The sequence below is a fragment of the Anas acuta genome, chromosome 15 (genome assembly GCF_963932015.1).
Source record: "Anas acuta chromosome 15, bAnaAcu1.1, whole genome shotgun sequence".
Lineage (NCBI taxonomy): Eukaryota > Metazoa > Chordata > Aves > Anseriformes > Anatidae > Anas > Anas acuta.
In genome coordinates this window covers 10,129,336-10,141,229 of record NC_088993.1, presented here as the reverse complement: position 1 = coordinate 10,141,229, position 11,894 = coordinate 10,129,336, and the positions used below count along the sequence as shown (strand labels likewise).

At 37.5% G+C, this 11,894-nt stretch overlaps 1 protein-coding gene across 4 annotated transcripts in view; it reads right to left on the bottom strand.

Moving 5' to 3' along the window:
* IQCK (IQ motif containing K) overlaps positions 1–11,894 on the bottom strand; it is a 58,433-nt gene that overhangs the window by 10,770 nt on the left and 35,769 nt on the right. For 3 of the 4 annotated variants that reach the window (XM_068698924.1, XM_068698923.1, XM_068698926.1), the window contains one exon: positions 6,359–8,039. The exons of the other annotated variant lie outside the window; for it this stretch is intronic. In XM_068698924.1, coding sequence (XP_068555025.1) covers positions 7,906–8,039 — 134 coding nt within the window. In that variant the 3' untranslated portion in view covers positions 6,359–7,905. Of the gene's footprint in view, positions 1–6,358; positions 8,040–11,894 lie in introns of those variants that run through there. 4 annotated transcript variants of the gene reach the window in all.

The following is an 11,894-nucleotide window of genomic DNA, read 5'->3' as shown; positions in this document are numbered from 1 at the left end:
GTGATTGCTTTTGTGTATGTTCTAAGTCTTGCAATTTGCTTCCCACTGCAACCATACAAAATAAAACATTAAATACTTAGCTTTCTAAAACATCCACAGAAATGAAAAAGTATGCATCCATACTTCCCCAGCAAATACTCTGCTGTTCAATACAAGGGAGAAAATTCCCCCCACCTAACCCAAAAGACATATTTTCTACGCATGGCATTTTTTCTTTTAAGACAACTTCAGCCCTCGGATACTGGTACACAGTTCTCAGTGTCAGCTGTGGGAGTTGGGCATGTGTAGCTGAGGACAGAGTTGTTTTCTAGGGAGAAATCACTGGATTGTTAAAATATAAAAATGAGAGCAGCCCTTTGAGTTGCTTGCTTTGAAGAATTTTCACTTGAAGTCAGTGAGGAATAATATGGTTCACCTAGTATGTAGATATATTTTTGCCATTAAGGACAACAAGCAAGGTCAATAAAGAATAGTTTTTCTATGTCTCAGTGGAAAGAAGAATGTTATCCATGTGATTGCAAAGGGTCTGCCAAATGGGAAAAATCAGTCAAACAAAGAGCACAGGGTTGCTTGCTGGAGTAAACAATTCTAAATGAACAAAAGCTCTACATAAAAGTAAAATGTCCCACCCCCCTAGTGAAAGCTGTTTTCAAAGCTCTGTATTCTTTCAGAGTACTGTAATACAGATTAACCTAATGTTTTTCTTCTGCTGATACAACAGTCTGGTTCCTCAGTCTACTTCTATCATTGAGCCATATCATATTCTGTTCTTAGTAGTTTAATATTTTACAAACCACTTTTTAACTTTTAAATATAAAAAATATTCAGAAGATACAGCTATAGTGTACACATTTCACATCAAGCAAATTTTGGGGGAATGTCTATAAACATTATGTTAAAGGGAAAGAAGGCCAAATAAGCCAAAAAAAAAAATCCCTTTTTTACATAAAGTCTCAGGAGAACTTAGTTATTCTTCTGAGGTATGCAACTGTAAAGAGCAAACAAAGCCCTCTTGGTACATACGCAGAATACTGGGGTGCAACAGGGAAATGTGCTAATTTGAGGTGCTCAGAGTGCTACCAACCTGGAAGGTCTCTGCTAGTAGAAAACATACTGGAAAGGGGATGTATGATGAGGAGGAAGCACAGACAATGCCTTAGAAACCCCAAATATGACCATGGTGGCAGGATATCTAATTACCTAACCTTCCTTGTTGGTGAGGAGGCCTTTGACAGTATTTCATAAAAATGCAACAAGTTCAGACACCCCCAGGCTCACACATGCTGTTCCATATTAGAATGAGCAGGTGTTTTAGGGAGCTTCTAGCTTTAGTCAGGGGCATCCATGTCTCATCATAACCTGTGTTACTTAAGCATAACAATTCAGAATCACATCACACTAAACAGGAAGCACAGGTTGTCAGCATGAATCTGGATTGCAGACAGTTATTTAAATAGCTTTCGACATATACTTGCTTCCTATGCAGACAGAAAAGATGTCCTCAGGATTCAGATAGGCTGGAAGGACAGAGAAAAAGGCTGCCTGGCTAAGTCCTTTCACTAGAAATTTACATTGGAAAAATGTATTTTTCAGGTTGTGACACCTCACACTGAACTACCTTGCTCTGATATTTTTAAAGGCCTACACAAGACCTTTAGTTGGCAGATCAGCAGAGCTCCTGCAGAGTTTAGAACAATTTACATTAGCTGATAATCCAACACATTTTTTCAGACAACACATATCTGGAGGCAGTGAATATTGTAAATGCCGTTGTGAACAACTAGCTTACCACCGTGCTACTCATATGCTGAATTTTAACCACTTAAGCCTTGGGAGTCCTGCCATTCGTTCAGCAGGAGCAAGAGAAAGACACATCTCTATTTTCAATTACCTTGAAAGAATATTAAAGTTGAGCAGCACAGTTCCCGTTCTACCTCCTTAGTCACTGTGCAGTTCTGCTAGCAGATTACTGCCACTGCAGTGGCGTGGTTCTACTGCAATGGGGACAGCCTCTCTTTAGATTTCCTGCAGGTTGGGGAAGGGCGTGTGGACATAGCTGGGCAGAACAAACTGCCTGAGGACGCCACTTATTCAGGACAGTGCCAAGAAAACCATTCTCACAGGAGGCTGGATTCAACTCGCAGAAGTACACACCTTATCTCCCAAGTTGTTTGTGTAATGAAATGCATGAAAAAGATCTACAGAGAGTGCCTGAGCATTCATTATGCATTCATAGGAGGTGTAAGGTAAGACTTAAATAGAAGTATGACACGAGAATGGGAGGCATTATTACAAGATTTCATATCGTTTTGAAACATCAACTCCTTTTTCAAGACCTAAGACTGAAACCCTTAGGTGCTATGACAGTAATTTAAAAAAAAAAAAAAAAAAAAAAAAAAAGCACAAGCAAGAAAAAGGAGAGAACTTTTCAGGTGAATTTCTACAATCACTATTAAGGATGTGACACAAACAGTATAAATGTGCACCTACATAGGGCAAACAATCTCTTCCACATCATCTAATGCATTTATAACAGTCTCATTGTTTCTTGAAGATTTACTCATGATGCTCACTTTTGCAATTGACAAATAGTATTGGGCAACTCTCTTATCTCTGCTATCTATGTTATGGTTTCTATCCACACTATATTTTTTCATAAGGTTTCTACTGTCAAGACAGTTGAAGTTGTTGGCAGTACACAGCTGTCACATTACTGATTTTAACAATTCTTATTTTAAAATGCAGCGTTAATGTGATTAAACCCCACTTCAGTCACATGCATGTTCTAAATCACACAACACTTCCACCCATCACTACAATAAGAAGCACTAATGAAGACTACTTAATTTCCTTGGAAGTGAGGTGAGGGTCTCTCCAAGCAGAATGGTTAGTGGTTATATTTTTGACTTGCTGTTCCTACTGTAATAAAATCATCTGTTTGTTTGTTTGCCATGTTCCTTGGAAATGCAGCTGATTTAACACAGTTTATGGTATATGTGTTGCAATGTTGAGGCACAGATGACGGCTAAAAGAAGCACTGGCTTTGAATGTATTTGGATTTGCTGTTTGAGGCAACTCCTCGGAATAGGATTTTCAAAAATTTGCCAAACTCCTATTAGACATTTGAGGATTGCCTGCTTAAGTCTTTGTCCTTTTTATCTATGTATTAAGTTCAAACATCTTTACCATCCATTTTCGATAACAGAGGCAATTTTCCATCATCTTAATGCACAAAACCACAATCAGGACTGATGTTCTGGTTTAAGACTTGTCTGTTTCAGCCTAACAGTAAAGAAACTCTGACCTACTTTAGACACTACTGTGTAATACAACTGGTTTGTGACAGTAGCTTAGGAAAGGTTTATACACCCACACTCCTGATTTTGTTTAAATCGTAAGAACTATGACAATTACATTTAGTAATTTAAACAAGTGAAAACAGAAATGAAAAATACCACAGACTCAGACTGTAAGAAGATGAAAATCCATAAAAGAAAATCTATTGGAATAACTTATTAGCAAGGGCTTAGAGTAAAATATATATATAGAAAGGAGTTTCACCCCAGCCTCCCAATGAAATGCCAAAGAAGCCTGAACATGAAATCGGAGCTGCCAGCAATCTCTCTGAAATAAGACTTGACTTTTAAAGAGACAGCTCTTTATAAAGTGTGTATAATTTTAGCCTCTTACTACTGGAAGTTAACATGCAGGCAATTATTAGTGAAACCTTCCACTCCAGGAAACCTTCAGTGACTACTAATGGCAAAGTGCTATGTTGTAAAAAAGATATATTTTAAAAAATAAAATACACTGAAACCTATGCCCACAGACGTACCTGCTACTCATGAACCTTAAACAGAACCACCAGATCACTCATCAGATGATGCTTTTGTAAAAAGGACACAGAAAAGTGATAGGACAAACCTAATTCTCCAAAGCAACAACACAGTTCGTAAAATAATTAATCTTCCCATAACGACATTTGCTGCAAACCCACATATGAGGCAGCACCAAGTCTGAAATGAAAGCAGCAGAGGGCAGGTGATGCCAGAACAGCCCACCAAGCTCTTAGCTTGCTTTCTGGTGACAGGTCTGCCCAAGATTTTTCCAAAATACCAGGCACATGCAGTCATCCTGGCTGCATTTAATTCCTTTAGAGAACAAACAATGTCAGGGAATTTGTTTATTCACTTAGGATCAAATTAGAGAAGTGTAAGCTGACAAACAGGAGACCCCCAAACACCAACAACCAGCAATGGAGATGAGAAAAAGGGCTGAAAGATGTCTAGCAGTATTTGTGTATGTAATGCTACAAAGAGAGGCTGACAGAGCTGGGGATGTTCAGCCTGAAGAAGAGAAGGCTCTGAGTGAACTTACTGTAACCTTTCAGTACTCAAAACGTGCTTATAAAGAAGATGGAGAGCAACTTTTTACACGGGCAGTGATAGATCAAGAGGAAGGGTTTTTAAACTAAAAGAGGAGAGATTTACATTCAAGGTTAGGAGGAAATTCTTCCCTCAGAGGGTGGTGAGGCACTGCCCAGAGCAGCTGTGGGCGCCCCATCCCTGGAAGTGTTCAAGGCCAGGCTGGAAGGGATTTGGGCGACCTGGTCTGCTGGCTGGCAGGGGGGTGGAACTGGATGTGCTTTAGGATCCCTTCCAACCCAACCATTCTGTGGTTCTGTGAATACACAATGCTTTCCTAATATTTGGACAGGACAGTTAAGAATTCATTATTCAAAATCTTTAAATTTGTTAAATATCTGGATGGCATTTTTACAGTTCAGGGTGTACAAAGAGGAAAGCACTGACACCCATTACACTGACTGAGATGGACACCTGAGTTTAGGAGAGAACAAACTACAAAGGACTAGATATACTGGGGACTGTATGCTAATGACAGCCCAACTGTCCTCCAAAACACTCAGTGACCTGAGATTCATTAAAAGAAAGCCCCAGAAACACAACAGGTTAAGTAAGAAGATGCAGCACTCAGAGAAAAGCCCAGAAGGAAGGCACCCAGCACATCTTCAGCAGGAACCGATCAATGTGGGTTTTGCAAGTAAATAGCTGAGATCGAGAAAGAGTCATGAAAATGGAAAGAAGCTGACAAGAAGCAGACAGAAATAATTTCAGAGTGCCAGGCCCCCAGCAACAAGCATTTGGGGAATTACAGGCAGAAGCCATTTGGGGCAGAAAACTAGAATGCCAGATTTTCTGGGCAGCTTCACAAATGCTTTACTTACACCCATGAATCCCTCTTCTCTCTGAGGCATTTCCTACATGGAAAACATGGTAAGTTCTGTAAAGTCACTGTCTGAGGCATTTCCTATACATGGTAGGTTCTGTAAAGTCACTAAATGTAAACTCTCACAGACTAAACCAAGTGATCAGGTTAAATTTTAAAAAGTTACATTGAAAAAGACGTGAGTGAGTAATACAAAGGGAAGTTTTGGGCAAGCAGCTTGAATGTTCCGCAATCCGTCATCTGCTTCTTCACTGATCTGCGAGTTGTGTTTTAAGACTCTACTTGGTTTGTGGTCCTTCTTCCCCTGTCTCCCTATTTTTTTTCTTAATCAAAAGAGTCTCAAGTCTAGCTTTGCTGCAGGAATATTTGGAGGTTTTACTTGTTACGCAGTGACAGCCTTTTCTTCAGCCTTTTAATACATCTCATAGTTGGAAACAGAAATGTGCATACCTGAATGCAACCCCCCCTGAGTTTTCAGTAAAAATATAGCATTTTTTCACTACTATCTTGAAAAACTTAAAAAAAAATAAAAAAATAAACACAAACTGCAAAGCCCATTAAGAATTTCTCCTCTCCCTTAAAACAGAAAAACAATCAAATGAAATATATTTCTATAATCACAGAAAAAATACCAAATTGCAATAGTCTTTTTTCCATTACAAATTATTATTAAAAACTGCAGTGATGGGTAAAAGCACAATTATGCCACTGGAGGATTAGTTCAGACTTGTGCTGGCTGATAACTGCTGTGCCTGTGTAAGCTCAGTTCAGAAGATCACATATTTTGTAGCTTATCTAAATTGCCATCTTCAATTTTTTTCTTTTCCAAACCTTCCCACTGTAGTTTCAGAAATTAAATGTTCCTGTAATCTTTATAACTTTTCAGAGATGTCTGAGTCTGGGGTGTGGACCAATAAAGCAGAATCTACATCATGAGTCTTATGACTTTTATCACTACATTCTCAGCTGTTAGTGCCAAGATTAAACTTTCAGAAACATCTCAAGCATCTTGAATTAGGCTTGATGAAAAACACCACATACTCACTGCTTTGTTCCTGGATTTTCTTTCATTTTTTAAAAAGAAGCTGTAATGTATTTTGTGTCACTGAAAGCTTAAATGTTTATTTTTATTTCAAAAGCAGTAACATACATTAATCCATTTAAAATCATTTTGAATATAGCACCTTACAAGTGTAAAAACCATGGAATACGGGCAGGTCCCCACTTACAAGAGCTCCATTATGAGATAAATTAAAGAATTACAGCTACAGTTAAAGGAGGGCAGATGAAATTAGAAAAAAATAATCCCTTTGTTTAATATCACCTGAAAGCATGACTAAATTTCAACCACCTTTGATCAAAGCAGAAAAAAAATATGAAACAAGGAGACTGTCAAATAAAAATGATGAATTCCTTACATTTTATGGAGCTGAATTTTCATAAACCATGGAGGTACAGTTTTTAAGAGATACATTAGCTACTCAGACTGCCTCTTAAGCTAATCCAACATTACCACCTACATTACATTTAAAATATATTTTTAAACCCTAGCATAAGATGCTCTATTTGCATATGACCTCTTTTCAGTATTTTTTGGGGGAAACTACTCAGTCTGGAAACATGCATGCAACCGTAACTTATTCAATGGCCTCTTAAATAAGTATCTATTAGAACACATTACTATACTCACAGATTAGTTTACAAAATGAATTCCAAGAAGTTTCATTTTGTAAACTTTTTTTTTTTTCTGGGCACCAATTTTAATATTTTTCCCTTCCTCAATTCATTCTGTTGTGCTATGACATCATTATGTAGTGCAATACGATTATGATACAGCCATCCTTCAAAAGTATGCAAACTAGACTCCTCCATTTGACTTGACTTGGTAAGCCTATTCAATTTTCAAATCCTACTTCATAATTCAGGTGGAGACACATTACAGCTGTAGGAGTAACTGCATTTCCTTGCTTCTTGACAGTGTGCATCTGTTCCTGCTCCAGCACAAGATGTGCTCCTAAAATATGCAGCCTCTTCTCCCCTTTATCTGCAGCCTCATTCATGTTTTCAAGGATTTTCCAATGACAGAACACCCACATTTTGAGTTCTTCAGCATGTTGCTGGATGCATCTTCCCAAGGGAAAAGTCTTTGTTTGCAAGCTCTCAGTATAGGTAAGTAATAGCTTCTACTGCTAAAGGAGAAATACAGCTTGGAAATCAAATGGTGCATAAAGGAATATTCCCTCCTGTATCTGGAAATCAACTCTCCCCACCTGCTGTGAAGATTATTTTGTTTCTCAGTTTGGTTTAAGTAGATTTTCCACACACTGTGTACATTCACTGTGCCTTGCAAAGCCAAGGCTATGGTTGACCTCTAAGAACTGGTAGCTAATAGGGTTGCAATTTTTTTTTTTAAACATAAAACCAGGAATGTTTATTTCTTCTACTATTCTTCCTAAGAACAATGCTTTTTAAACATAAAAATTTACTAATTTTACCCAGATACAAAGAAGAAAGGAAAACACTTAGGAAAAAAAATAGCAGAAAGCACTAGACAGTGTGTGTAAAGAACTAATTTTTTCAACAGCACACCAGCAGAGAGAAGCAACTGTTGTAGCGGTCTGTCTTTCACCTAAGCAATGCATTAAGATTTAGGTATTTTCAAAAACAAAAGCCAAGTATTTTCAACTTCCTTTCATTGTACAACACATACATTTTCATTTCCAGCAGCGTCTCATCAGTATTGCATCTGCAGAAGGTACTGCTCAGCATCACAATGGCACGGGTTTCATCCACTGCATGGAGGCACAGATCTGATCAATCAGGCCATTAACCAAAGACCTATTTCATTTTAAAAGCACTACAGCAAAAACGCATCTGAAGTTATGTGGGATACCAGATAGAAAGCAAGAAAACGCATCAAATTATGTCTAGTTTGAAATGGGTGCTTTAGGCTGCAGGTATTGACAAAATTAATATGGGCAACCCTACAGAAAAGCAAGTTGGGAAAAGAAGTTCCCCAAAACAAGGTAGATCTAATGGTAGATCAGCAGCCTAATGAAACCAAAAGCAGTCCTTCCTATGGTGTTTGCTACTGTCACATCCTGCCGAGTACGATCCCAGACAACAGGCAGGTAAATGAAGCAGCTATTTGAATACATTTACATTAAAGTAATTTCAGCAAACTGGAATAATGAAAACAGAAAGGCCATCATCTTCAGAAAAAAAAAAAAAAAGAAAACAAAACAAGCTCAATTACTATTCACTCATATCCTCTGGAGGTTTTTGTTTGTTTGTTTGTTTTTTATTAGCAGTATTTTATGGTGAAGTGAAAATTAAAAAAAAAACTTTTGTAAAACATTTTGGAACAAATTTATCCCATCAGTTGTGCTAAAACAGTGGGGGTATACAGAGGAGGTTTCTCTTTCTCCCTACAAGCCTAAATCTGTAAGCCACTCAACTGAGCCTTGAGTGTTATGCTTCCCTCTATGTTTTCAGTCTGGAAGTAGAAACTGTTAAGAGTAAGTACTTTCACACCTTAAATATAGACCTTTTTTTGGAATGGAATTTTACAGCAGTGGAAGAGTGGAGCAATCAAAGCGCCAGCTAAGTATGTTATAGCTTTCTGATCTCAGGTAAAGGCTGAAAGAAACATACATTTTCCTTCCAGTCAAAAAGAAATTTAGTAGCTCTATGCACTAAGAGTTCCACAGTCCTGCAGGATGCTATTCATTTCCCCACTTCCTTTTCTATAGTAATTTTCATGCAAAGTCTTCGCATGTTACATCCCCAAGCAATTCTCAAAATTATCAATAACTAGTGTTGAAGGAAAGAAGAATAAAGAGTAGCAAAGTAAAAAAGAAAAAAAAAAAAGAGTCAGAGAGATGCTTTTAAATGTGCTTTGAAGTGTGGGGAGAATCGGTGGTTTATATGAGGTTACATTACATCCTGACCTACCGAACCAAGCAGACATACCACGTAGGGTATGGTTTCATATGACACAGTAGGCACAGGACAGATTAGCTGATCTAAAAGCCAGCTGCCATCACACGTGGGCAGTTTTCCTTGCCTCTATTACTGCTGCACCATTTCCCTTCCACTGGAGCTAAGGGCTGTGTCATTACAGGGCCAGTCAGCTGCGATCCAGCAGAACACTAACCCAGAGGGCTGCAGCGCAGAGCTGGGAGCAGCGCTGTGGCAGGTCAGCCAGCTGAACCGACTCACCACAGACAGCCACGACTGGGAGAGCTGGGAAAAGGAAAGGATGGCAGAAACCGTGGTGAAGGAAGCACAGGACTACCTTCTTAATGGGCATGTTGTTGGTCACCTTAGCTGCCCACTAAAAATCACACTTTGGGTCCCTACTTAAAAAACAAACAAGGAAACAACATTCAAAAAGTGTTTTGTTCTGGGTTACATTCTAACAAAAACTAAAATGTCACTATTTGTTTCAATGATGATGACTATACTTACTGAAAATGAGAAAATAAATTAAGAATGTCTTTGGGCTTTTTTTTATTACAATATAATGCCTTTGGACTTTTTTATTACGATGTATCTACATTTCTAACTTCCTTTTGATATCCTTTCTAAGTAACACACTGGTCTATAACATACAAACATACTTTTATAAAATTGTAAGCATTTGGACAAAACATACCCATGAAATAAGTGTATGTAGCATTGTGCCGAAAGCCACAACACAGCAGAACCTGACTGTTAGCTTGCATTTTGGCTGATATTTCACAGAAGGTATGCTGATCTTTCTAGTAGTGTCAATAGAATCGCATTACTCCTTGAGTCAGCGTTTTCTAAAAGCTATTTGGCAGCTCACCATTCATCCCCTACAGTTAGATTCAACACTATTTACAGCATCTACTAAACAGAGTTAGAGTCATATACAAATTTAAGAGAGATTTCCTTGTTATTCTTAATGTAGTTAACTTTGTAATACACTGATATATATTTAGTTTCTAAAAGTTCTCCTTTTTCTTTTGATCGTGAATCCCATTGCTCTGTTTGTGACATCTGAGTTTTTTTGTTACAACAAGCGCTTTGTCCAGTTTAATGCAAAGAGCTCAGTGGTTTAATTGAAGGGGAGATTTCACAGTAACTCAGTTCGAACAAAAGCCTAGAAAGATGAGCTTAAAAGGTAGTTGTGTTATGCTATTCATTACTGTATGACTGCTCAGAACCCACTTCAGTGCGAAGCCAGCTGGGTTAGATTGAATCACTGATGAAGGCTGCTTAACCCAAACTTGTTGATTTTACAGTGAAACAGGGTTTAACAATGTTAATAAACAGCAGAATAATAATAGCAGAAATAAGAGCAGCTGGAGCACTAACAAAATTAATTAAGGCATTACAGCTGAGATTGATAATGAAAACCCCTGGACGGTAACTTCTTTAAGTAGTACAGCTGTTTCCAGATAGCCATCTGTCTGTGCCCCCCGGCTATTTTATGTATGGATACTCTTAAATTAACTTAGCAGGGCTCAGTTAAATCATTACAGAAACAATTTCATAATATTGCAAGCTAATGTGATATAAACAATAAGAATTAGCACCGGTTTAAGAAAAAAATTGAAAAGAAGCAATTTTACAACATACTTTGAAGTGGTGGAACAGCTGTGTCCTATAGTCCTAAAATAATTAATCTGATGACAGGAAAGCTCTGTGAGGGTGATTAAAAGGAAATTTGTTTTTCCTTCTGAAATAATTGGTAAAGAAGGCAAAGGAAATCTTACCACTGCATTACTCTCCAAAACAACCTAAGTACAGTTTATAGAAAAATTCACTTTCTTCAGGGACAATTCTTTGAATGAATCCAGCTGCCAAATGGCACAGGCCACTTCCCCTCTCCCCACTTTTCTTACTACCAACATTTTGAAGATGGCTACATCTTATCTTCTGAAAACATACTCTGAATTTCAAAAAAAAAAAAGATCTACTTGTATCTTTTTTTAAAATAATATATATATTTTTCAAACCTAAACTCTTAATAAACCATAAGAAATAGGCTATGAAATCCCATAAAGACTTGAAGAAAATGTTGGTCGCTACCAAAATTTTCTTCACATATAGTTACATCTGCTAGAAGACAAGCACTTATGTTGGATGGATTTTAATTATTTCTGTATACTGGTACTATTTTCTTTCATCTTCCAGCTCTAAGTTACTAAAATTAAGAATTTTCCATGCAAACAACCCACATATATGTACACACATACAGATGCATGTTTTTCCTATTGTTATGTACTCTTTTACTCCTCAGAATGAATTATTTTCAGCTATAAAATATCCCTTGAGCAATTGCATGGGTTGGTAAATGCAACCTGACATTTGTGGATTACAATTGCAATATAATATAAATAAATGTTTGGAAAATCTATGCAGCTCTCATAACAAATTTGCTATTACGAAAAAAAAAATCATGACACTTCCCGTTTTCAGTATTTGTACTAAAACAAATACTGCACTGAATAAAATTCTTAATGTTCTGAACATTTCGCAGTGAAGTGAAGCATTGACCAAAAAGTCCTGCATATAGCAAAGTGCACACACAGAAAAGTGTGCCAGCTCATAACACTTTGCATTATATAATGCTGAAATAGCAAGACAACCAAGGACGCCATGATAAATAAAGGAAG